Source organism: Arvicola amphibius, chromosome 12, assembly GCF_903992535.2.
Source record: "Arvicola amphibius chromosome 12, mArvAmp1.2, whole genome shotgun sequence".
In the NCBI taxonomy this organism is placed as follows: Eukaryota; Metazoa; Chordata; class Mammalia; order Rodentia; family Cricetidae; genus Arvicola; species Arvicola amphibius.
The window spans coordinates 34,100,063-34,127,731 of NC_052058.2; the positions used below are offsets into that span (position 1 = coordinate 34,100,063).

At 42.0% G+C, this 27,669-nt stretch overlaps 2 protein-coding genes across 4 annotated transcripts in view; one reads left to right on the top strand and one right to left on the bottom strand.

Moving 5' to 3' along the window:
• Window positions 1-19,658, bottom strand: part of Shld2 (shieldin complex subunit 2) — a 92,246-nt gene extending 72,588 nt beyond the window's left edge. The window contains exon 1 of one of the 3 annotated variants that reach the window (XM_038348476.1): window positions 19,627-19,658. The gene's annotated coding sequence lies outside the window, so the exon portion shown is untranslated. The remainder of the gene's footprint in view (window positions 1-19,626) is intronic. The other 2 variants (XM_038348478.1, XM_038348470.1) reach the window with 2 other exon arrangements.
• A 2,098-nt stretch (window positions 19,659-21,756) lies between these two features.
• Window positions 21,757-27,669, top strand: part of Glud1 (glutamate dehydrogenase 1) — a 36,480-nt gene continuing 30,567 nt past the window's right edge. Inside the window, exon 1 of the mRNA XM_038348482.2 lies at window positions 21,757-22,279. Coding sequence (XP_038204410.1) covers window positions 21,835-22,279 — 445 coding nt within the window. The 5' untranslated portion in view covers window positions 21,757-21,834. The remainder of the gene's footprint in view (window positions 22,280-27,669) is intronic.

A 27,669-nucleotide genomic window follows, 5' to 3' on the forward strand; every position in this document is an offset into this window, starting at 1 on the left:
GGAAAAGCTGTTAGGAAAGACTGACACAAATGTATGAAGATGCCATGGAGAAGCTCATTACTCTGAATGCTAACTAAAAACACCAAGTTCTCCCTCCCAAAACACTGTTATTTAGAAGACTGCAACCGCTAGTGCAGATTGACTCAGGCAGCATTCCTGGGATCCACTCAGAGATGACTGATCTCTGAATAAGTTTTGAAAAATAATGATGTCTACAACCAAACTAACTTGAGAAATATAGGATTTCTCCTGTAATATTATAATAATATTAAAAATGTTCATTCCCTGTCTGTGAGCAGTAAACTGGGCTGAGAAGCCTGTGGAACTGATCATCCAGTTATCCTCCATTTCAATTCCATTTCAGGTTTGCTGTAAGATTAGAAAGAGCATACTTGTATGCCTAAAGAGAAACTCTTAAAAAGGATTTGAGAAAATTATTGCTGATACCATTTTCTAGCAGCTTTATCAACCTGGAAGAAAATTGATGTCCCTAGTGAACTGCTGATAGAAGGGGGAGATAATACTTTTTCATAAGACAACCCTCAAGAAGACTAGCTAATACCTTTAAAAATAAAAAAGCACTTAAAAGCCTGATAACAGAGGATGGTCCCAAGTTGCAGGTCAATTTGGGAACTATGGGCCACCCCTGGGTACTACTATGCAGCAATTTCCCTCAAACTGAAACACTGCATCATGGAAGGAGCTCTTAAAAATCAAAAAAAATCATGCCTTTAATCCCAGCACTTAGGAAACAGAAGCCGGCAAACTCAAACTCTGTTAAGTACAAGGCCAGTTTGGTTTATGTAGTGAGTTCCTGGGTAGTCAGCCCAATGTGGTGAGACTCTGTCTCAAGAAGAAAAAAAAAGGAAGAAGGTATAAGATTCAGGATCAGGACTCAGACAATTCAAACTCTCAGGAAATAGCTAAAATTTAAAAGATTCATTAGACTTCTCCTCAAGGTTATACAAGCAATAGCAATTGCTGGGGAGAAGAGAAGATGAGTTGTCAAGCTGCATCCACGGTGCACAGAGAGCCTCAGGGATGCAGCTTTCATGAGTCAGCACTCATGTTAGGACAGGGACATTTTGTGATGCAGATGCCTTTGAATCAACTGCAGTCCTGCAAATATTCCAAATAAACTCTTCACCATGCTACATTTTTGTGGTATTATTTCTCTGGTATGTTCTTGGTACCCTATTATTCAATTCACCCCTCTCTCAAAAACAAAAAACAAAAAAACCTAATACAACAAAAAAGAACTCTGAAAAGAAATATGAAATGTAATCACTAAGATATCTAAAAAGAAAAAAGAATGTGTGGGATGGGGGAGAATATGATCAATATATATTATATTTAAAACAACTATCTTAAAGAAAAAGGTCCTAATATAATATAAATGAAGAAAAATATTGAAGGAATAAAATGCTGACATGACATGGTTGGATTCTGGTATGCTAAAACTATAAACTGTAAATAATCAGCATGCTCTAGTCAAAAACTGTTGCAGGGAGCGGGTCCTTTGTTTGTCCTGGCCGCCCAGCTAGCTCACACCTGAAATAACCACACAGAGATTATATTAATTAAATCACTACCTGGCCCATTATCTCTAGCCTCTTTTTGGCTAACTCTCACATCTTGATTTAACCCATTTCTAATAATCTGTATATCACTACGAGGTCGTGGCTTACTGGAAAAGAATCAGCATGTCTGACCTGGTAGCTCCATGGTGGCTCTCTGACTCTGCTTCCTTCCTCCCAGAATTCAATTCTGTCTTCTCCGCCTACCTAAGTTCTGCCCTATCAGGCCAAACAGTTTCTTTATTGATTAACCAATGAAAGCAACACATAAACAGAAGGACCTCCTATACCATTTCCCCTTTTCTGTTTAAAAAGGAAAGGAAGGCTTTAACTTTAACATGGTAAAATTACATATAACAAAACAAGTATCAAGCAAGAATTCCAGTTACAATATTTATATCTACTTTATCTTATATCATAACTAAGGAAAACTATAACTATTTATCTATTCTTTAACTCCATCAAAGACTCCAGAAGGATATAATATTACCTAAGTAAACAGGAAATGCATTGTAAGCAACTTCCAAAACTCTAGAATTGATAGAGACATCTCACTGCCTGGACAGGTTACCCAAAGTTCTTTTGTACCAGTGGGGCATCCATCTTCAGCCTACAGGCCCATACCAGCAGACTTTTCTATGAAGCTGGAAATTTCAAAGACAGTTCAGTCACTTTCTTCTGTGTCCTGCAGAACATCTCACAGACTCTTTTGTGAAGCAGGAACACCGAAGGATCATCTCACCTTTAGGCAATTTTAGCAGTCATCTCTCTGCGGGGGTTTTTTATGTCTAGTTTATGCAACAGTCTAGGCAAGAGCAGTTTCTTGCCCAAATGGCTAACCAACTCCATAAGGAGCCTCTTTGATGTCCATCTTCCTCAGGAAGTAGCTTGGTGCTGCCAGGAGCATACGTGTCTCATTTTCATGAAAAGCCCTAAGTTATTAAAACATTTTAAATTCCATATTTTGTAGTCTTTGAAAGATATGAAGAATGCCTATCTAACTTAAATATATCTCTATATATCTAGAAAATGTAACTAACATGACTACAAGCTTGACTATTAATGATGATTATCCATTAACAACCTATAGTTCCTAATTATACATTACTTTTTTAATGAACTACACAATCACAATACCTTAATCAAGAGCAGAAATATACATATAACAAGATTAACCTTAAATTTATATCAATAAAGAAAAATCCATACCAACGCAAATTATTCATATCTATATCATATCCCTCTTTAAATATAAAAGAACATTTATAAACAATATTTGGAAATATGAGCACAGTTTTTTGTCTCCAAACTGCCTTGTGCTATATGGGGGTGCTGTTAATCAGTCTTTTGTGGTATATCCTGTCTGCTAGGTTCATCTCAGTCAGAAGTTGGATGAAGTAATTTTTTGAGGGTGTTTAGGCAACCTTACAGGAGGGCGTGGTCTATCATACCATATTGGTCTAGAAGCAGTCCACAGGGTCTCATCTTTTGTGAAAACAAAAGAACCTCTTTTCCAAAGCATCATATCCTTAGACCCAACTTTTGAAGTCAAGGTACCTTTATAATATACATGGTGGATTTGCTTAGCAGCACATACAATGAAAAGTCTCTCTGTACTTAGCTCCTTGACAGTCAAAAAATTTAAAGAAAACATAATAATATACAGAATCCAGACTCTGTGGATTTTTCATTTTTACGTGGCTTATATTTATTCTATTACTTTACTCTGTATCTTTAAAGACTTTACCCCTTTTTTAAAGCATTAACTTTATTTTATGACTCTCTATAAAAGAATGAAATTTTATTCCCTCAAATTGTCTTCATCTTTTATCTGCTACTGTCTTTGGTCTAAAGGTTTAACAGACGACAAAAGGAATAGGAGGCAAACTAGACTAGTAGTTACAAAGGGAAAATGTGAGATGGGAATTCTTTCCAATATCATCATTTTTTTTGAAAGAGGCAGAGATGGTTAAACACACTATAAGTCATATTTCCTGCTAGCACAATTATTCCTGGTTTCTAGAGCATAGTCATACATGTTAGTACCTCCTAGTACCCTAGTATCCTAGTGCACTGGGCAGTGGTGACACACACCTTTAATCCCAGCACTCGGGAGGGAGAGGCAAGTAAATCTCTATGAGTTCAAGACCAGCCTGGTCTACAAGAGCTAGTTCCAGGACAGGCTATAAAGCTACAGAGAAACCCTCTCTCGAGGAAACAAAAACAAAGAAACAAAAAGACACCATGCTTTTTTTTTAAGTAGTTCATTACCTGACTGAATCTAAAGCATATTTTACACATGCCAAAATTAATGTAATAAAGGATTTCAGGAGACATACACTTTGAGATTGATTTAGTGACTTTATGAACTGATACATTTTCTAGTTTTGAAAGCAAACTCTTAATTACTACTGTTGCATTGCCAAATGGACCCAATGTATGTGCTACATCATCTTCTAAACAACTGTTTATGGCCACAGACTAGTGCTGCTGTCTGCTTTGGTCATATAAGTTTCTTTTCATAGTGGGAACAGTTACTGCAAAAGTTCCTAACTGATCAAACTGCTGAGAATAAGTGACTGCTGGGTGCTCTGCCCTAAATGGGACATCTATATCACCCTCTCCAAGGCTTAGGAACATCATGAAAGAGCAAATATATAAAAGTATAAGACACAGAGCAGCTGGAGAGATGGTTCACAGTGAAACATACCAACTGCTTATCCAAAAGACCCACGTTCAATTCTCAGCATCCTCATGGCAGCTTGCCACCATGTATCCCAGGGATCTGCACATTTTTTTGGCTTCCACCAGGCACTGCATGCTCATCGTACACCGACATACATGTGATGTGGGATGTTCTTCTGTTTGAGTTGATTTCATTGGTTAATACAGAAACTGCCTGGCCCATTTGATTGGCCGGCTCTTAGGTGGGTGGAGTAGACAGAACAGGAAGAAGGAAGTGAGGTAGATGGCTCAGACAATCACCATGCCTCTCCTCTCTGAGACAGTCACCATGAAGCCAGCCACCAAGACAGACATGCTGAATCTTTCCTGGTAAGACACCACTTTGTGGTGTTACACAGATTATTCGATATGGGTTAGTCAAGATGTGAGTAAGAGGCTGAAAATAATGGGCCAGGCAGTGTTTAAAAGAATACAATCTGTGTGTTGTTATTTTGGGGCATAAGCTAGCTGGCAGCCAGGAGCCAGGTGGCGGGAAGCCGCCTGCAGCTCCCCACTACATACATGCACACAAAACACTCATACACATAAAATAAAAAATAAGGTTTTAAAATAAAAACTTTTTTCAAAGACAGAGGATAAGGTGTTGTGGAAGTCTATCTTTTGAATATGACATGATTTTAAATTCATAGCAGTTATGGGGAAATCAGCAACCCATCATGGAGTGAAGATGTGCTCATAAGGCTCCACTCCTCCCTGAGGAGTTATAGGAGTTATGATTGCTAGAGGGGGAAAACATGTCCTTCAATGTCATAGCCGATATAATCATCTGGCCTGGTCTGTCCCTTGGGTACCCTGTCCCTTTAAGAGACAAGTTCCACCTACTCCCAACCTCTCCCTCCCTTCCACTGAGGCAAAGGGATCTCCCACCTCCTCTCCAGTCCTCCCTCCCACCCATCCTACCGCTCTCTCTGCCCATCTTCTGGAGAGGCAGCTTCTGACTCTCTCTCTTCTCCTCCCCTTCTCCCTTTCTCGCTGTTTTCTCACTCTAGCTAGGACTGAGGGTTGGTTATGTCTACCCACACATCTCACAGAGACAAGATTGCTGAAGCCAAAAAGCCAAATAAACCTGAGCTTTGCCAAGAATAAAACAGCTTTACAGTAGGATGCTTTATGGTACACTAAGCAAAAGCAAAGGATACTGAACATTAGAAAGCAGAACTGGAAACAGTGACATTATATAGTTTTCATATATTCCAGTATCTCTGTCTGTCAGCATAAACAGTTTCCCACAAAGCTGACACTTTGACATCGAATATGACTGTGTTCTCATCCTATTTACTGTGGGCCCAGGACAACCTGGCCACACACGGGGCCCAGGCCACACAGCTGCCAGGGCAGGCAGCACTGGGTTCCAGGAAAAGCCATAAACTGACACCACCAGGGAGGGTCAACATCTAAAGGAAAGTACCTAACTTCCAACCATAAGATAAGATTACATAAGGCTATCACACAGCCCTGAGCCCAGGACCCACCCATTCTCCTTTTGCCAAGACCCCTAGACAAATGTCAGCCAATCACTCTATTCACAAAAGACTGCAGTCTGGTTCTGAATTCCTACACTCGGCTGACTCTCAACAACCTAGCTTTACAGCCAGCTTATCTCCATGCTAAGAGCCTTCACTGTGAAATCCATTCAGTAGCCAAACCCAACATTGTGTTGTAACAGCAACTGTACTCTAACTCTTGAATTACAACACCCAATCTTAACCTCTGAGCTCTTCATATCCCAGCAGCTATCTTCTGGCATTATTTACTCTCCACCAGCCTGCAAAGCCCACTTTCAAAGTTTCTACTCTAATCTCTTGCCACATTATCCCTTGTGCCACACTAGGCCATAGAATCCAAAGCAAGAACCGCTAACTGTTTAACCTGCCTTCTCGAGTGAAAATCACTCCCATGACTACTATACATACAGAACAACAGGAAATGCACCGCCCCGATTCTAGATACTCTCTTTTAGAAAATATTGCACTTTGTCTCCAAAGGCCTTCTCAAAACTCTCCCTTTCTTAATGTCTTAAGTGCACTCAGCCTGTCTTTTCCTATAATTTCAGCCTGGAAGTCACAACATTTGTGCCTCTCCTTCCCAAGTGTTATAGGCACACACTACATCTGGCAACATCACTCATTATTTGAAGCTGTAAATTAGGGCGCTTCATACTTGGAGGGAAAGTATTTACTTTGAGGAGCTGGAGACCAGACCCAGGGTCTTTCCAAAGCTAGGTAAGCTGCAAGCACTGTACTACATACTCAGACCAGGAAAAATAATTTCTCTTCCTGACAATGTTCTTATAGTAAAATCTCACTGCACACTAATTCTGTGGAACAACTGCATTCAACTACTAGTATAAAGGCAAATTAATATAAAACAAAGGCATTAACTGGCCTGCTAAAAGAACTGTAGTTAATTCTAAAGTGAAAATAAGTTTTGAAGGTCGGTGAAATAGCTTAGTAAATAAGGGCACTCGCCACCAAGCCCAGGAGCCTGAGTTTGATCCCTGGAAACCACACAGTGGAAGGCAAGAGTAGGCTCCTACAAGTTGCTCTCTGACCACCACACCCATGCTCTGAAACAACTGCCACACATGCATGAAGACACAAAATAAATAATGTAAAAAAGGAAAAAAAAGAAAATTTGGGATAAAATTGGCACAAATTGCCACTTCAATGTTTACAACTGTGCCTACCATCTAATTCCAGAATGAGTCCATCTCCTCAGAAAGCCTTATGTGGCTAACAGCCATTCCCAAGCCTCTGCTTCTCACCTCCTAGAAACCACTAATCTACCTGTTACTGTCATGGAGCTGCCTGTCCTGCACATTTCACAGACAGGAATCCTATAAAGTCATTCTTCTGCGTCTGCCTTCTTCCACTTGGTGATGTTTTTAAGGTTCATTGGTAGAGTGTTTCATGAATCAGTATTTCATTTCTTTGGATTGGCTTTTTGATGTTTCATTTTGTTTTGCTTTTTATTTATTTTGTCTTTGAGAGTTTTTGTTTTGTTTTGTTTTTCTGAGACAGGATCTCTCCATGTAAGAGCCTTGGCTGTCCTGGAACTCACTTTGTAGACCAGGCTCGATCTCACAGACACCCGCCTGGCTCTGCCTCTAGAGTGCTGGGATTACAGGCATGCACCACCACCACCATCGCCACCGCCACCACCACCGCCAGCTCTCATTTCTTTGTTTTGGTTTTTGAGACTCTCATGAGGCTTAAGCTGTTCTTAAATTCCTTATGTGGTCACAAAGAACCCTTCTGATTCTCCTACCTCCACCTCCAAAACACTAGAATTACAGGTGAGCACCATCACACGGCTGCTAGAGCGTGAACCCAGGGCTTCACGCATGTTAGGCAAGCAGTCTACCAACTAAGCTATACTCCAAGACCAGTATTTCATCCTTCCTTATGGTTAATATTACTCCACTGTGTGGGAATAGCATTTGTGTTTACACATTTGTGATCTGATAGACATGTAGGTTGTTTTCAGGTTTCCATTATTATTATGAATGCAGTTGGCACCAACACTATTATACAAGATACTGTTACACACAAGGCATCAAATCTTTTCAGGAATATTGCTAAATCATATGGTAACTGTGCCTGATTCTTTTAGGAACTGCCAAGCTATTTTCCACCACTGCTGTACTATTTGGTCTCCATCAGGTTCTAATTTCAATACATACCACAGAGAGCTGTTAGTTTTTTGGTTTTATTATTGTTACAGTCATTCTTAGAGGATATGAAATACTGTCAGTGATTTTTTTTATTGTATTTCCATTTTTCGTGCATTTATTTGGCCATTTATACATGTTTTAAAGTTTTTGTTACATTTTATTTATGTGCATGTCTGCGGATATGTGTGTGACCTCTTTGTGTTTCACTTTCAAGGGCTCTCCAAGAAGACAACCATAAATATCCTACACTGTGAGAAAACTGTGGTGAATAAATAGTAGTAAAGGTACCTCTACTCTCCCCATGTATCTTTTTTGGGTTTTTTTTGTTGATGATGATGTTATTGTTGTTGCTGTTTTGTTTTCAAGACAGGGTTTCTCTGTGCAACCCTGGCTGTCCTGGAACTCGATCTGTAGACCAGGCTGGCCTCATACTCCTCAAACTCAGAGATCAGCCTGCCACTTCCTCCCAAGAACTGAGATTAAAGGCCTGTGCCATCCCCTTAAGTATCTTTAAAGTAGTGTTATTCTAAGTTATGCTTGTGATAAAGTATCACTGTAAAACAATCTAGAGTCTGCCATCTCTGTTCTGGACAAAAGCACGGACTTTAACAGCATGAAGGCCAAATCAGTACTCTCCTTGTTTGTCTATCATAGCCAGACGTTTCTGTCCTACCTAGTCCTGCAGCTGTTCAGTCCCAAATAAACACACAGAGGCTTATAATAATTATAACTGTTTGGCCTATTAGCTCAGACTTATTACTAACTAGCTCTTACAATTTAAATTAACCCATAATTCTTACCTATGTTTGGCCACGTGGCTTGGTACTTTTTCTCAGTAAGGCATTCTCCTCTCGTTTCCTGTGTCTGACTTGTGACTATGTCTCTGCTCTTCCTCTTCCCAGAATTTTCTTAGTCTCCTCGCCCTGCCTATACTTCCTGCCTGGCTACTGGCCAATCAATGTTTTATTAAACCAATATGAATGACAAATCTTTACAGTGTGCAAGCATTATCTCACATCAGTCTATGCCCTACACTAGTGGCAAGACGTCACTGATAGCAACATTATCAAGAAATCTGCCAAGATCATTTCAGTATTTAATTCTGATTACAAACCCCACAAGTTGAGGATGTGTTTCTGTTCTATTCTCCTATCTAACAACACAGTAAACACCAAACCACACGGTTGTTTATAAGCTGTTATCCAAAAACTGAAAGCATTATCTTAAAATGATCATCATTATATAAGATCTCAAAGAGGACCAGAATTTTCAGATTTTGGTGTTGAAAAAAAAAAAGCATCATAATTTCCAAATCACACTCCAGAAGTACCCCTCCATTCCAATGTAGTCTAGAGAAATACATTATCAGCCTGGAGGGATGGCTCAGCCATTAAAGGCTAGGCTCACAAACAAACAAGAGAGAGGGGGGGGGGGGGAGAGAGAGAGAGAGAGAGAGAGAGAGAGAGAGAGAGGGAGGGAGGGGGGGAGGGGGAGGGGGGGGAGGGGGAGGGGGGGGGAGGAGGGGGGGGAGGAGGGAGAAGAAGAAGAAGAAGAAGAAGAAGAAGAAGAAGAAGAAGAAGAAGAAGAAGAAGAAGAAGAAGAAGAAGAAGAAGAAGAAGAAGAAGAAGAAGAAGAAGAAGAAGAAGAAGAAGAAGAAGAAGAAGAAATATATCATCACAATGTGATAACAAACAGCAAGGCAGTTATTCTCTGTGGCAAATATGGCAAACACTATGCTGGCTAGATTTTGTTTTGTTTTGTTTGTTTGTTTTTTCAACTTGCCACAAGCCAAGGTTATCTGGGAAGAGAAACTTCAACTGAGAAAATGTTTCTATCATATTGACCTGTGGGCCAGACTGTGGGCATTTTCTTGATTGATGACTGATGTTGTGGGGTCCAGTCCACTGTAGGCACTATCATCCCTGAGCCTGTATAAGTAGGGAAGCTGGACAATAGTGGTGGCACACGCCTTTAATCCCAGCACTCTGAAGATGGAGGCAGTGGACCTCTGTGAGTTTCAGGCCAGCCTGGTGTACACAGCAAGTTCAAGAACATCCAGAGCTACATAATAGACAGACACTGCCTCAAGAAACAAAAACAAAATGGAAAAGAAAGAAAAGTGAACAAAGTACAAAAAGCAAGACAGCAATCAGCATCCGTGCATTGGTTTTCCTCTGTGATGGACTGTGATGGGACATGTAAATCAAATAAAGCCTTTCCTCCTCAAGTTACTTTTGGTCATGATTTCTATCACAGTAAGACAAAGCAAACTGGGAAAGCTGCCTTTCAAGTAATTACTTCTTCCATACTTCCTCCTTGCTGGCAAAGCCTGCCTATACCTAAGATGGGGATTTCTAAGCCTTCCTCACAGCCAGGACATAGACATGTAACTTAGACCCAGCTACTAGGGCCTACGAGAGCTGAAGGATGGTAGCCTTTGGAAAGGGTTATTTGCACTAATAAGGGGTAGGAGCTGCTGCTCCCTTCTTAGTACTTATCTGTGTCTGTCTGTGACCCCTGCAACTGAGATAGCTATCTTATAACCGTCAGGAAAATTATCACTACCTGAACATAAAATAGAAAAAAAAAGGGTGCTTAGGTAGCTGACGTTATAACTGACCTTTTGAACTCACAGTGAAAAGTCCCATCTCCAGGCTTCTTGACAGGCAACAGTTACCTTAGTTTATGGCTTGAGTTTAAGTTTTTATTTGGATAGGCCAAACAACCTATCAGTGAATACCTGCTCCCTCCATGCCCTCCAGAACTGAAATCAGACCCCTGCTTACTCAGTCGACTCTGCACATCAGTGTGCCTGGCCTGTATCTTCTCTGCCTTTAGAAGACTCTAATTGCTCCCAAGGAGCAAGTGCAATTATGCTCACATCTATGGCTTCAAGTTAAAGTCTGTTTCTTGGGTGGTGGTGCTCACGGCTTTAATCCCAGCCCTTGGAAGGCAGAAGAAAGCAGATTTCTGTGAGTTCAAAGCCAGTCAGGTCTACAGAGTGAGTTCCAGGACAGCAAGGGCTACACAGAGAAACACTGTCTTAACACTCCCCCAAAAATAATAATAAATAAAAGTCTACTTCTGCCATAAGCCTTCCATGTTTAAGGAAAAATTACTTTTTACTTTACTAGTATATTTTTCACTTATGTCTACTTTTAACTGCTTGGCAGATATGCACTAACTTTTAACTTAGCTTTCTTTCTTATCATTCAAATACCAAAACAACATTAAATTGACCTAAATTTTAATTTTTTTATGTTTTCTTACTTCCACAGCATCCTATTTATCTCTCTCCATTCACAGCTGTTTCCTGCTGTGGATTGTGCTAGTTATTAATAATAAAGCTGACTAGCTGGTAGCAGGGCAGAAAGAGATTGGGCAAGACAACCTGACAAGGAGAATGCTGGGAGGGAAGGATGGAGAGAGTGAGTTGTAGGGGGAGGTTGTCAGCCAGCTAGAGAGGGAGGATACGCTGAAGGACAGGTAAACCCACAATCCACGTGGCAGAATGTCATCATCATCATCTGGTGTAGGAGGTCCTTCTGTTTGTGTGTTGCTTTCATTGGTTAATTAAGAAAGAAACTGCATTGACCTGATAGGGCAGAACTTAGGTAGGCGGAGAAGACAGAACTGAATTCTGAGAAGAAGGAAGCAGGGAAGAGAGCTGCCATGGAGATGCCAGGTCAGACATGCTAAAGCCACGACCTCGTGGTGATATACAGATTATTAGAAATGGGTTAAATCAAGATGTGAGAGTTAGCCAATAGGAGGCTACAGCTAATGGCCAAGCAGTGTTTTAATTAATACAGTTTTTGTGTGATTATTTCAGGTGTAAGCTAGCAGGTAGCCGGGACAACAAGCAGCCCACTCCTCCTGTTACAATCATCAACTCATTTATGCCCCAGCAATGCTTAAACATGCATGGGCAGTCCATTTATGGTGGTTCTCCAGTTGTTCCTATCCTGGGCAGTCCTAGATGCTTGTGTTAGCGTCATACCCAAGCTTCCGGTCTTCCTTCATGTTGTCTATCCAGCATTCTTTGGACCTTCCTCATCGCCTTGTCCCATGGACTCCTCCAAGCAGTGTTATATTCGGGTATCTGCCATCACTCATTCTCATAACACAGCAGAAGTATCTCAAGGGCCATTGCCGTGTCCAGTACTTGATACTTCCTTCTATATATGGAGAGGTTTCTTAATGTTATCATTGCATAGCCTATCTCTAATGTGACACCTAGACTCCTCCTGAGACATGCCCTCTCAAACACACTCAGTCGCTGTTCTGAGGAGCGTTTCATTGTCCAGGTTCCAGAGTTGTAAAGAAGGCAGCTCAAGACAAGCGTCTCATACACTTGTAATTTTGTTGTCGTATGTCTCTTGCTGACAAACCTTTCCTAGTGCCTGGAATGCAGCCCTCGCTAACCCTATTCACCTCTTGACATCTGAAATAGTTCCCTCCTTTGAACTGAGCTTCCTCCAGGATAGACAAAGTTGACTGTCTGCTTGAGGTTCTGATTCTTTATTACAGTGTTAAAATCTTTGTGTGCCCTTCCCAAGTGTTATATCTCAGTCTTCTCCATGTTTACTTTCATGACAAGGTTTTCACTGACTTCTACCCTCTGTTTACCACAGCCTGCAGCTCATTTGGACTTTCAGCAAGCAGTGCTATATCGTCGGCAAAACACAAGTTATTGATTCACACACCACCCAATGCACACCTATCTCCTCATCCTCCAGGGCTGTTGCTATTATTAATCCCAGGAATATATTAAAAAATAGTGGTGAGAGGACACATCTGTTGTAGAAGGATCGAGCGGGCTGCGCCCCGCCACCCGGCTAACTTAACCCCCGAAATAACCACACAGAAATTGTATTAATTAAATTACTGCCTGGCCCATTATATCTAGCCTCTTCTTGGCCAACTCTCACATCTTGATCTAACTCATTTCTATTAATCTGTGTTTACCACGAGGTTGTGGCTTACGGGGAAAGATTCAGCATGTCTGACCTGGAGGCTCCATGGCGTCCCTCCCTGCCTGCTTTCTCCCAGCACTCAGTTCTCTTTTCCCCACCTATCTAAGTGCTGCCCTATCAAAAGGCCAAGGCAGTTTCTTTATTCAATCAATGAAAGCAACACAAATACAGAAGGACCTCCTACACCACACATCCCTGCAACAGTCCTACAATTGTCTTAAATTGATCACTTAATTCTCTAGACTTTGTCTGATGCAAAGGTATCTTTTATAGGCATGTTCTAGTATTCTTATGATTTTCTTTGGGTACCTGTAGAACTTCATTGTTTCCCAAAGTCCTTTCCTCCAAATGCTATCAAATGCCTTTCTGAAATTGATGTAACAGACCTACAAGTTTTTTCCAAATTCTTTGTATTTTTCTGCCAGTTGTGTCAAAGTAGAGCAGGACATGCTGGAGGACAGGTAAAGCCACAATCTACATGGTAGAATGTAGATTGATAAAAATGGGCTAATTTAAGTTGTAAGAGCTAATTAGTAATAAGCCTGAGCTATCAACTGAGCATTTGCAATTAATGTGAGTTTCTGCGTGTTTATTTGGGACTAGGCAGTCCAGACAGGAAAACTCCACCTACAGTTTCCCTCCCTCTCAATGCACCCCCTCCCCCAAGTTAAATAAACACTCCTTCAGTGCCACTGCTCTTTCTTCTGAGCACAGCCTTGGGGCCCAGAGCTGGATTCTATACATCCCATCTCTGTTGCTGATATCACTGCCCAGATGCTGCAGGGTAGGGGTGGGGAGGGGATGTTGCTGAGCTCAATACCCATGAAACTTCTTTTTATCCATACAGCCCTGCATTCAGAATAGGAGGTTGCTGTTCCTCACTCTGTCCGTAGGCCGCAGGCACTCAAGGGTAAGTTGGTTTCTCCTTCCAGGACGTGATGACCTGTTCTTAGTGAAGAAGTACCCCCTTTCTACATTTCCACAGTGAGTGCTGCCTTGTAGTTTAAAATTAGCTACTTCCCACCTGCTCACTCCAGACCTCAGTGACAAGAGACAGTTGTGTCACAGCTCTGGGCGGCACAGTATCCTGGTAGTCGGGAGCACAAGAATACCACAAAGTCACACCACACCTCACAACAAACCTCACATAAGAGATTTATTGGAAAATATAGGAAGACAGCTAACTCTGCTTGGGAGAGAAATAAAATATTTTTCTTACATTTATTTATTGTGTGTGTTTCAACCTAACATTTTAAAAGATTTTTTTTTAAAGACAGAGTTTCTCTGTGTGGCCCCAGCTGTCCTTGAACTCTCTCTTTGTAGATCAGGCTGGCCTCAAACTCAGATTTATCTGCCTCTGCCTCCCAAGTGCTGGGACTAAAGGTGTGCACCACCACTGCCTGACTTTTTTTTTTTATTCATGTGTATGTGTATGTATACCTGCAGTTACTGAGCACCAAGTGAAAGCTCCCAGCAGAGGCACTGGATCCTAGGAACTGAATTATAGGTGGTTGTGGGCTACACCATGTGGGTGCTGGGAACCGAACCCAGCTTACCTACAAGAGCAGCACATCCTCTTAACCTCTGAGCCACCTCTAGTCCCTTAACCTAACAAGGATAAAATGCTAAACACATGGTACTCCCCAGCTTATAGGCCAGCCCCAAAATGACAAGTCTCCTGCCTCAGCCTCCCAAGAAATAGAATGATGAAATGCCAACACATTGTAAGTCAAGGCTAGTCTAGAAGATTAAGGACAGTTCGGGCTATAAAAAGCAAGACACTACCACTTAACATTATTAGACTTTTTATGTACCACGTGATAATCACAACCTTTTAAAAACCAACTATCACTGACGTCTGTATCAGATCTCCATATTCCTCCTTTTCATGGGTTTTCACTAATATACCAGGAAGAAAAGGAAAGGAAAGAGAGGAGAGTACGGGTATCTCAGAAACAGAAAAGAAATGGCTGAAGTGGCTATTAATATAGCAAGACACTAGAAGTTTCAAAAATTTGTCAAATCAAGACAAAAAATTTCTCCTAAACTCAACTTTACCTTCTAGTTTGATTCTGTCCCAACAGATTTCCAATCAATTGCAGATTGCTCCAAAGCTGCCTGCAATGGGCCAGCCCTGGTGTTCCTTGGCACCTACATCCCAGATGGCTCTAAAGCAGCCTACACTTCACTAGCCCCAGGTAGTCCCACAGAATCTGGGCAGTGAGCAAAGCAAATGTCCCCCAGCCTACATTCCTCTCTCCTTTGCAGGCTTTGTACAACATACCAGCCTTCCTCGGCCCCAAGACACCCCAGTTTAAGCAGGAAGAAGTTATGTAAGAGACTACATTGTCCCTTTGTCATCAACAAAAGGCTGGAAACCCAGGACCTATGTCTAACTGAGGTGCCTATTAATACATCAAAGTGGACTCTGGCCAGCCCTCCCAGGATCACTCAGTACCTGTGGCTCCTCCCAGCACTTCTGATCCCACCAGTTACCCTAAACCTCTCCCTCCCAGGGGCTGGACTTCTGCTTCTCCCCCTCCCCCACCATCTGATCCCTGTATAATCCAGCTATTTTGGCTATGCTAGTCTCATGGCCTCTTGGCCTGGGCCACCTTTCTTGGTTGGTGGCTCCTCTCATGGAGTTTAGTCGGCTGGCCATGCTCAGCATGACTCTGTGCTTTCTCTCCTCTATCTACAATAAAAACCTGCATACTTCAGGAGTAGTCATATCCTCCTTTTATTTCAGTTTTTCCTTCAGGAGGGAAGGCAATAAAGCAATGACAAGGAAAAGAGAATACACAACAGATTGCTGAAGTACAATGACTTATTAAATTTTAGCTATAATTACTACTATGATTAAGATTTCTAGGGGCAGAGGTATAATCAGCCTTAAGATTTTTTACCATGCATTAAATAATAGTCAATGTCTGCTAGACTGTGTATATTATTATCATTTTAGTAATTAGCAAATTAAATGTTTAGTGTACTTATGTGGGGAACAGAAATCCTGACATCTAAAACTTATGTTTATTTGTGTCTACATAAAATAAATTATGAACTAAGGTGAGGATATCAAATTGAAATAAAGTAGAACTTTTTAAAATAAATTTCTGATTTCTCTTCTTAAGATATTTATTTTATTTTATGTGTATGTTCTGCCTGCATATATGTCTGTGCACCACATGTATGCAATGCAGTGATTGACAAAAGAGGTCAGTGGATCCCCCTGGGGCTAGAGTTACAGAGAGTTGTGAACCACCAAGTGGGTGCCATGCTGTGAATTGAACCAGGGCCCTCTGGAAGGGCAGCAAGTGACCTTAACCGCTAAGACATCTCTCCAGCCCCAACAGAATTCTTTCTAAAGATGACAGGATCTTATACAGAGAAAATTCTAAGAACTTTACTAAAGTATCTACCAAAATAAGAAGTCACTTCGGTATGGTTGATCTATATAAGATCATTAACATACAGTAAAGAATTGTTTGTTTACATTAACAATGAAGTTAAAAAACAATTGTCACGTAGTCAGCAGGTCCTCATGCTATGAGGTCAATTCCCAGGATCCACGTGAGGAAGAAGAGAACTAGTACCAGCAAGTTGGCCTCTGACCTCCACATATGCACCAGGGCAGATGCAATTTTAGTGAGCTTTTTTTTAATTCCATTTAAAATACATCAAAGGCATAAGTATGGTTGGTGGTGCATCCCAGTAATCCCATGACTTGAGAAGCAGAGACCAGAGGGTTAAGAGTGCAGGCCAGAGTACGCTATGTATGAATTTGAGGTCAGCACAAGTTATTTGGGACTCTGTCACAAAAACATTTAGAAGAAATTAAAGACAAGCAAGGTGGCACATGCCGGGAATCCCATACTTGGTAGGCAGAAACAAACGGTCTCAGGTTTGAGGTTAGCCTGTGCTACAGATCTAACTCAGGGTCAGCAAGGACTACACAGGGAGATCAGATCTCACAAAAACAGTAAAATAAAATACTAGCTACCTAAAGAAGTACAAACTTAAAATGAGGGTGCAAGACTGTAATCTCAGCACTTGGGGAGCTAAAGCAGAGTGCACATGGATGGACAAACACACAATTAAAGGAAACTCAAAGTGTAGACTTTATTTTTTATTAGTTTACTACACATTTTATTTTGAAATCACAGACTGGTGCTTTAAAAGGTAATTCTACAAAAACACTAAAGTCAGGTGTGTACAAATCTATAAATCCAAAACATATTTTATTCTATTCTTTATATCTTTATTCTATTCCTGATACCAAAGTTTGAAATATGCTCACCAGTGAGGCACCAGTTCTGCTATTCTACTAAATTTCATGGTAACATTCTCCTATAACTTTTCAGAACTGTCCTAGGACAGCCAGGGCTGTAACACAGGAAAATATGTCTTGAACTCCTCCCCCAAAAAGGACACAACAAGATGCTCAAGCTCCACATTATTGACTATTAGACTCCAAAGAGAGGCTAATGGTTCAACTTAACACCACTAGATGCTATAATCAAAAAGACAGAAACACTGGTGAGGAGAGAAACTGGAATCCATTTACAGGGAGAGTGGAAATTAAAACAGTGTGGTCAATATTGAAAAAGATTTGACAGTTTCCCAAAAGGGTAAACACAAACTGACCACACAACCTAGCAATTCCCTTCCCAGGTAAACACCCAAGAGAACGGAAATTATTTCTACAGAAAATCCTGTATAAGAATGTTCAGAACAATACTATTCCTAATTGTTCAAAATAAACAAAGGCATATCTGTAACCAGTGAACTTTAAAAATGTGACAGTTGTGGGCATAAAACAGTGACAGATCAAAAAAGGAGAAGAGAGGAGGAGCAGTCAGGCAATGAAGTGGTTACACTAATATACTTTGAAAACCTCTAAAGATCAGATACTGAATGACTCTAGTTAGAAATGTACAGAACAGAACATGTATCCAACCCTTTCTAACTAAAGAATCCATCCAACGATTTCTGCCCGTGTGTTTCTTACGTCTACTTCTAACAGTCTTCTAAAATCTTCCTCACGTACTTGAAAGCACAAAAGAGCACTCTAGATCAAGAACAGGCAAGACTGTAAAACAGCAAGAGAAAGTCATTTCAGCCACAGAACAGAAAACCAATTTGTCTTTGTTGGATGCCATCAAAGACTACAATTCCTTTCAAGTTAAATTTTGGCTTCTTTTTGAAATAGAAATTACTATGAATAATTAAACTATAATTTGGTTATTATTCATATATTTTACAAAGCAGTCAAATGCAATTCTAAACAAAGCAAATATACATTTTTTTTGAATAGGCAAAATTAACAGAATTTTGAAGTCAAATTTTTTTAACCATAGCCAATTTATTAGATAGGTGAACATCAACAATTTACTTGTGCCCCTGAGCCTCGGTCCCTCCTGTCAAGTAAGGAGTTACAATATCTCCTTTAGGGTGAAAGGAAAACAACTACATACTAAATGGGGGCTAAAGAGGTGGACTTGTAAAAGTTCATTCTTTTGGGGGAGGATAGGTTCTGACTATGTACACCAGGCTCCTCTCCAAATCAGAAATAAGCCCACCTGTGTCAGAGATCAACGGCATGTTATCAAAAACATGCCCATCCACTCTCATTCTTCAAAACCTATCAATATATAGTAAATATATAATAAATATATATTTATATTTACTATATATATTATATATATTTATATATAGTAAAGTTTATGCAAATTGCATGTAACGTTAAAACATCTTTTAAAAAGCTTTTAATAAAAATAGTGACATTATTAGATTCTCAGAGTTGTTGTTTTGTTTGTTTGCTTTCTCCCCCCTCTTAGGACAGTGTCTTGCTGGCTATCCTGGAATTCATTATGTAGCCCAGGATAGCCTCAAATTCAAGACAATCCTGCTTCAGCTGCCCAAGCGCTGGAGTTACAGGCAGCTGAGAGTCACTGTGAAGATACTGACACACTGGAGACACGCAACTGAAAAACTCATTTCTACAGCTGTATTTCTCATCACTTCCAAAGATGTCTTCGGTTCAGGTAACTAAGCCACAGGAAAGGCAATACTAAACACTTATTATTTTTATTTGTTATTTTGAAGGCTTTGGTTATCAAGAATGGAAATTATCTGATACAATAACTCACCAAGCAATCCCAGCCTACACCACAAAGTGAGTTACAGACTTGCCTGGGTTATGGACTTTTGTCTCAAAACAAAAAAATAAAAATAGCCGGGCGGTGGTGGCGCACGCCTTTAATCCCAGCACTTGGGAGGCAGAGGCAGGCGGATCTCTGAGTTCGAGCCCAGCCTGGTCTACAAGAGCTAGCTCCAGGACAGACTCTAGAAACTACAGGGAAACCCTGTCTCGAAAAACCAAATAAATAAATAAATAGATAGATAAATAAATAAATAAATAAGAAAGAAAGATAAAATTAAGTTTCCACCATTCTTCTGAAAACATATCAAAGATTTTAACATGGAAAGAAAATCATGTCCGTGTGCTCACAGACACTAGTAAGAGTTATGCTTAAACTTCAGAATTTGGGGGCTTTATTCTTCTGCCGCCTCAGATATGAAGTGAAATGTTTTGTTTCTTACAATGTAAAATCATAAAGTGATAATATTATCAAGTAAAAAGGAAATTTGGTACCTTAATCTTTTCACATCAAGCCAAAATCACGATGCAGGTCAGAGAATCTTTTTTGTAAAAAAAAAAAAAAAAAAAAAAAAAAAAAAACAAATATAATTACACTATAATTAACAGCACCATTATACAATACAAGTGTAATTAAGAGTTTATCATTTATCCACCAAGTAAGGTAAGATATAAGCTACACTGGTTTTAAAAAAAGATAAATTTTGCTTCAGAGTACACTGAGGTAAATGAATGTTATTTAGCCAGTCTAGGTTGTCACCTCTCATTTACAAGAATTTCTCAATCTGGTGTGGGAGGCAGAGGCAAGCAGATTTCCGGGGGCAAAGCCTGCCTGGTCTACATAGTGAGTTACAGGGCAGTCAGGGCTACATAGAGAAACCTTGTTTCGAAAAGCCAAATAATAAATTTCTCTTCCATGTTTTAATAGATGAATAAAGTCATCTACTAGAGGGATGATGTCAGGAAGCACTAGACTTTATTTTATATAAAACTGGCAAGGTACTCCGTGGTGCTTTCACTAGTAATGTGGCATTTGGTAACTTGCCTTAAAGGATGTGTGTGTGTGTGTGTGCGTGTGTGTGTAACTGAATTCTCATGTAGATTCGTTTTGTTTAAGAGAAAACGGTGCCTCATTTAGCAGGCTGGTCTCAAACTCAAGCCTCCTGCCCCCACCTCCCAGGTCCTGGGGTTCCAGGCATGCAGCACCTAAGCCTGGCTACCATTGTGAAACTTGCAATTTACAAATCAGATCCTGGGCCATTTAAAAAATATATATATATATATATATATATATATTATAAACACACACACACTATATATATATATATATATATATATAGTGTGTGTTTATAATTCATAAAACTTGTAATTTATAATTTAAATTTTGAAACAATTTACAAAGCAGATTCTGTACCACTTAAAGTATATATAATCTATATATAGACTATATAGACTCCCTATGTATGGAATATATAGAATATTTTCTCTATATATTCTATGTAGAGAGCATATATTCTATATAGTCTATGTATATGATATATAGACCATATAGAGAATATACATGCACAGAGAGAGAGAGAGAGAGAGAGAGAGAGAGAGAGAGAGAGAGAGAGAGAGAGAGAGAGATTGAGAGAACCGTGGCACAGTCCTTTTTATCTGGGCACTCGGGAGGCAGGAGCAGACAGATCTGTTGTTCAAGGTCAGCCTGATCCGTAAAGCGAGTCTCAGAAATTACACATATCTACTAGACATTCCTAGGGGCATTAATCCTATTTCTGGTTTCCTGGTCTTACTTTAGGGTGTAATGTGAAAAGGGAGGCACGCACTCAGCCCATTGTAGAGTCACAACAACGAGAGGGTGTGGTGACACAGGTCTGTAATCCTAGCCTTCGGGTGACTGAAGCAGCCACGTTGCGTTGAGTTTCAGGCCATCCTGGACTATAAAGTGAAACTGACTTTCAAAAAAAAAAAAAAAAAAACCTGACACATGAGACAAGAATGCTTTGCATTACTATTTTACCTCGAAATTGCTGAGTAGTTGAACAGAACACATTAAAACTTTGTGCAAAGTAAAGGCCAGTGGGGCCAGGGGCTCCCTCTAGTCCTAACGCTTCTTGCTTTTTCCAGTCTGAACTGCCCCAGCGCCACGGCGGCCGCTGCTTAACGTCGCTCTCCCGCCCGCCGCACCGCGCCGCGAACCCGCACACTACGTTCCGGCCGAGGGCGGCCCGGGACTCATGCGGCCGGGGTGCTGGCCAGACCGCGTGGCCTCCCGCAGTCCGCTCCCACCGCCTCGGCCTCAGCGCGTCCGCCAGGACACCGACCTTGCGGGAAACAGCCTCCGAGCCTCTCGCAGGAGGCCGAGCCTCCCTACCGGGGTCCGCGCGCGCCCACGCTAGCCCCGCCCCGACGAGCATGCGCATCAGGCCCGTCCGCGCTTGCGCGCCCCCGACGCCGCAGTCGCACGCGCCGCCGCCTGGGGGGCCGTGGCGGGCGGAGGGGAGGCCCAGCGCCCGGGGCGGCGCGCGGCCGCCGAAGTCCGTCCTCCCGGTGGGGCGAGAAGCTGCGCAGGGGAGGGGACAGCCAGGCAAGCAGGAAGCCGCGGCTTAAAAGGGCAGCGCGCGCCCAGCCCTTCCTCCCGCGGTCCCGGCCTGCGAGCTCTGCTCTCCTCCGGCCCCGCCGCTCTCTCCTCAGCCCGCCGCCATGTACCGCCGCCTGGGAGAAGCCCTGCTGCTGTCCCGCTCCGGGCCCGCTGCCCTGGGCGCTGCGGCCGCGGATTCGGCCGCGCTGCTGGGCTGGGCCCGCGGACAACCCTCCGCTGTCCCGCACTCCGGGCTCGCGCCGGCAGCCCGGCGCCACTACAGCGAGGCGGCCGCCGACCGTGAAGACGACCCCAACTTCTTTAAGATGGTGGAGGGCTTCTTTGACCGTGGCGCAAGCATCGTGGAGGACAAGCTGGTGGAGGACCTGAAGACCCGGGAGAGCGAGGAGCAGAAGCGGAACCGGGTGCGCGGCATCCTGCGGATCATCAAGCCCTGCAACCATGTGTTGAGCCTCTCCTTCCCCATCCGGCGCGACGACGGCTCCTGGGAGGTCATCGAAGGCTACCGGGCCCAGCACAGCCAGCACCGCACGCCCTGCAAGGGAGGTGAGCGCCCGCCGGTCCCTTCCCGCCCTCCCTCCCCTTTAGCCTCCCAGAGCCCGGGCCGCTATCCGGCCCGGCCCAGCACTGCAGGCCGTGCCCCCCTCCAAGCTCCCCGCCTAGGGTGTGGCAGCCTTAGAGGATACTGATTTTTTTTTTTTCCGCCCTAAAACTACCACGTAATTTGCCAGCCTTCTTTCTGGGCAAGCCCTTCACCCCGGGCCTCTGCATGTGTTGATGCTGTCTGCGCCGAGGACACTGCACCGGTTTCCTTTTGGCCTCGGTGCCTGTCACCCAGCGTGAGCCTGTAACACCAATAGCCATAATACAAGAACAGAGAAAAGGGTTTTCTTTCCGGAGTTGGAATCTAGAAAGTTTTATTGACCAACGGATCTTACTAATCTTACAAATTAATGGAATTTTTACACTGATGACTTTTTGTGTTGTGCCCCTTTCCTCCCCTCAAGAAAAAAGAAAGAAAGAAAGAAAGAAAGAAAGAAAGAAAGAAGAAAGAGAAGAAAATCGAGCAGTGTAACGTTTCTGACAAACATAGGGCGTCCTGACATTAAATCTAAAGGGTGTAGACTACAGAACTGCCTGCCAGCCAATAGAATGAAATAGCCTTGGGGGTGTGTTCTTGTCCTGGCTAGTACCAGATTTGAGCCTCGGCAAAAGGTAGAGTCCTTAGATGGTCGAGTCAGTTAAATTTGGTAGTCATCAAGGTATCCCGTGGTTTAAAATTGTGAGTGTGTGTAGCTTTGACGTTTCTAGGCACATTGCTTTCTTTAGGCAAGTAAAAAACCTTCTTTTCATTTTCTACCCAATACATTTCACAATACAGCTTTAAAGGTACTAAAAGAATACCTAAGAGTAAAAGGAAAACCACCCTTTTCTTTTGCTGTTGAGTGGGAGCCTTAATGGGGGTTGGACTGGCAAGTGAGCACAGGGGAGTTTGGACTAGACTACAGGTTCTTGACATGCTGGGTCTCTTTAAAGCAGTTCTTCATGTTGTGGTGACCCCCAACCACAAAATTATTTCGGTCCTACTGCATAACTGTAATTTTGCTGTTTGAATCGTGATGTGAATATATGCTATATGAGCCCTGTGTGGGTTCGTGACCCACAGGTTGAGAACCAAGTGGGCTAGACCGTTGTCTGCCTCTACTATCCAGGAGTCTTTTTTGCTACCAGCTGAGTTAAAATGGGGGTAAATTGTAGAAATGTTTCTGCACCAGAAAAACTGAGGCTGTGATGGTGTTCCCAGTGGTGGAACAAAGGTTATGGCTAAGGGGTCAATGATTTACCAAATCTTCATTGAGTCCACCCACTTCAAGGGCTTACCTTTGGAGGCTAATTGTCCCTTAGCTCAGTAGTTCCCTCTGCTAGAAGCTGTTGGAGCCACTTTGACCTCTAATTTCCTGTGCAGTTCCAAAATCATATAAAATGGGTGGCCATTGTACTTCACCTTCCTTCTTCCTACCACTCCCTCACTCCCCAAACCAGGAACATTTTTGTTCTCCCCTGCCCAGCAAGTGAAGGTGTTGGAGCAAGATGCATTGTATTGCAAATGCTAAATTGTCCTTGTCTTTCCAAAGGGCAGGCAGCGTTTTCTGTACTCTCAGGGGAGCACTTCTGTTCCCTGTGATTTGGTAATTTTAAGCCCAAGACCTCTTTCTGTCTTGTCACTGTTCCCCAAAGTCATTAAAGCAATTCAAGTTTGCCATGGTGTGTCATTTTAAATGCTCTTGAACTTAGCAGCAAATACCATCAGCCTTCCCAGATTGCAGTAGCCATAGCTCTTGCTCAGAGTCAAAGATGCGGTTGCTCAGTCTCTACAAAGGGACTGGTGGGGAAGAGAGGAAGAGTGGTTCTGTCCCAGGAAAAGAAGCAGAGAAACTGACTTGTAGTTAGTTAGCAGTGACTACTTGTAGTTAGTTAGCACTGCATGATGATGCAGCAAGAAGAAAAGTGGTCATTATAAAGTGTTAAATGTACTTAACATCTTAAGGAATCTGAAAAACTTTATGAACTGGAAAGATTTTATAGCCATGAAAGCCCTTTAGAAAGTAAACAGTGTATATTAGATGGTTAGCAAACCTGAATGCTATGGACCCTGATCCTTTGTTTCAAAACACATAAGAGGAACTTTCCTTTCAGTGGGGATTTTCTCTGCCAAAAACCTAAATTTCCCCAGCTACTCAGGAGACTGAGGCCTGGGGATCTTTTGAACTCAGTTTGAGATGCCTCTGGGCAATAGAGGAAGATTTTATCTCTCAAATGGAGAAAGTTGTTAATCATAGCCTCCGGTCTTAGAAATACAGGTGCTTGGGATTAAAAAAAAAAAAACATTTTTAAAAATAATCCCTAGTTCAGTAGACTTTACACTGTCTCTACCACCCCCAAGTAAGCTGTCTTCTCTCTCAGTGTTTTGGGGATTTTGTTTTTGTTCTTCTGCCACAGTTTCCTGCTTGCTGGAAATTCAGGCCTGTGCCTTCATGCCCAGGTCTCCCAGTGTTCATTAAGGGAACATTCATCTGTTCCTTGACATCCTTTTTCCAGCCTTCAGCTTCTGTATCTAATCTCTTCTCCACAGTGACCTTAGACCTGAATTCCCTAAAATAAAGTCCTCAAGCCCTGGTGACAACTTGCCTGCAATACTAGCTCTGAGGACTGAGCCAGGAAGGTTGTGAGTTGAAGCTCAACCTGAACTATTCAATAAGACCCTGACTCAGAAGACAAAAACAAGCTCTATGTTGAAACAACAGTCTAATCTATAATAAAAAGATAGTTTTAAGACCTGGGGGTACCTGTGAGTGCTTTATTCCAAGTAAATATTTAATAAACCTGGTTTTGTGGTTCTGTTTTTCCAAGTCATATTTTCCTCTGGTGAGGATTTACAGAGGGACCAGTGACCTAATTAAGGGGAGCCTTGCCTAGCATACTCAAGACCCTGAATTCAAGTAGCCAGGCATGGCAATGTGCACCTTTAACTCTGTAATCCCCAGCACTGAGGAGGCAAAGCAGAGGGATCTGAAGTTCAGGGCCAGCCTAGACTACATAGACAGACCCTGTCTCAAAAAGCCAAGAAATTTATTTTGTAGCAAAGATGGATATTGTAATAAACAACTGATTTGAAAAGACTTGTTCAAAGGTTCTGATATGTTTTAAAGCATTGTAGAGGTTGTTCCTATTGGACATGATGTCTGGGTGTATCATGTCACCCAGTCGTTTGCCAGGGTAGAGCCACCTTTTGGTAGGCACCTTACCTCAGCACTCCTGAAGCTACACATTCTGAAAGAGAACAGCTTTCTCAGCAGATTGTACTAGTAACAGTTTCAGCATAAAGATCTTAAAAATCAGTTTGGGGGCCGGAGAACAGCTAGCTCATCAGTTAGGACACTTGCTGCTCTTGCAAAGGACCTGGTTTGATTACACATGATGGCTGGTGTCAATGGTGACTCAACCATCCATCTCTCCGGTTCCAATGATGTGATGCCTGCTTCTGACCTCAGGCACCAGACATCATGTGGTGCACTTGCAGGCAAAACATTCATACACATAAAATGACATTTTAAAGTAAAAACAGTGTAGAAGAATTCAGCAATCAAGTGGTTATAGGAGTCACTTTTGTCTTCTAACTTGCCCTTAAATCTGTTAAGTCAAAAATTTCCTATCGGTGGTTCTTTCTGCTGTGTAGAACTTCCCTCAAGTGGCTGTTTAACTAGTGATGGTGAGCAGTAGGTGAGTGTCGTGTGCAGCCCTCTAACACTTTGAAAGCATGACTGTGACTGTGTTGCTGCTATGAAATAAAGTAGAGAATTTAGCATGTATTATAAGCCAGATGATTCCTCCATTCTTTAGCACTCTGTGAGGCAGTGTTTGTAATACTGTTTGGTTAAATACAGAATTGTTTGCCTTTATAAAGACCTGTCCTTTCCTAAGAGCCATGTGTCTCCGGCCCCATTGCTAACAAATGAGGAGCTCTGAAACCTGAGACAGTGTGTGCTGTAGATTGTCCTGTCTCCTAGTCTTTGTGTATGTGAGTCCACTTAACTAGTACAGGCCACTCGTACAGAGCACACTCTGTAAAAACTGGCACATCATAGATCAGAAGCCATGCCCCAGTGCACATTGAACTCAAGAAAAATGGGTAGTGATTAATGCTTACGTAAAAGAAGTGAAAAGGTGAGCTTTGGGCTTGTAACGGAAAGAAATTGTTGTTTCCACGGTGATGATGTTGTCGTTGTTGTTTTTCAAGACAGGGTTTCCCTGTAGCTTTGGGACCTTGTCCTGGGACTAGCTCTTGTAGACCAGGCTGGCCTCGAATTCACAGAGCTCCGCCTGCCTCTCCCTCTGGTGTGCTGGGATTAAAGGCACATGCCGCCGCCACCGCCTGATTATGTGATAATTTAAGTTGTTTATAAAAATCAGTTTTTATCCACTAATATTACAGATACTGAGGACAGAAGCAGAAATAGCTCTTAGTTTAAGGCTAGGCTGGTCTGTAAGAGATTTCCAGGTCAACCATAATGAGTCCTGCCCCCCCCCCCCCAAAAAAAAAGAATAAAGGTGATAAGATAATGAGAAGCTCAAAGAGCGTCCAGGTTGGTAAGCACATCATTATGCCTGGAGGATGGAGTACCCCAGCTCCTTGGGGAAGAAAATTCCTTCGCTATGTCCTCAGTTCTATGTAAAGTATTTGTCTGAGTTCTATGAGTCATGGTAGCATATTTTGGAACCTGAGGAGGGGCTGTAGAAACCCCTGGTTTGTATCCAAGTCAAACCCAGTACTTGTTTATTTGCTTTGTTTTGTTTGATACAGAGTTTCTCTGTGTAACAGCCCTAGCTATTCTGGAACTCACTTTGTAGACCAGACCAGCCTTGAACTCACAGATATCCATCCACCTGCCTCTGCCTCCTGAGTGCTGGGATTAAAGGTGTACACAATCACTGCCCCGTACAAACCCAGTACTTGTAACTAGTAGTATCTGAAGAAGGATGATTTTTGTGAGATTTTTGGCCCTTAATCTATGAGGTCTGAGTTTTGAATGATTAATGTTAGATATGAATTAAATTAGGGAGCGCCTACTTTGTGTTGACAGAGAACTCAGAAGTCCATACATTTGATGTCAAAAGTGATGGGCAGAAAGTAGTTTCCCTTTTATAACTTTGTTGAGTGGCTAATAATAAACGCAGCAGATTACAGAAAACTATGCAGCGTCATAACTAAGAATGAAAGTGATAGGTAATAATAGTAAGGAAGGGAAATGAAGTAAATTAAAATATAAAATATTTTGAAGGAAGAGTGATATTCCTTAGTATGTATGAGATGAAGACAGAAAAAGCCAAAGAAAACCACAAAGTTTCCAGTCTAAGATTGGTAGAAAATAATGATA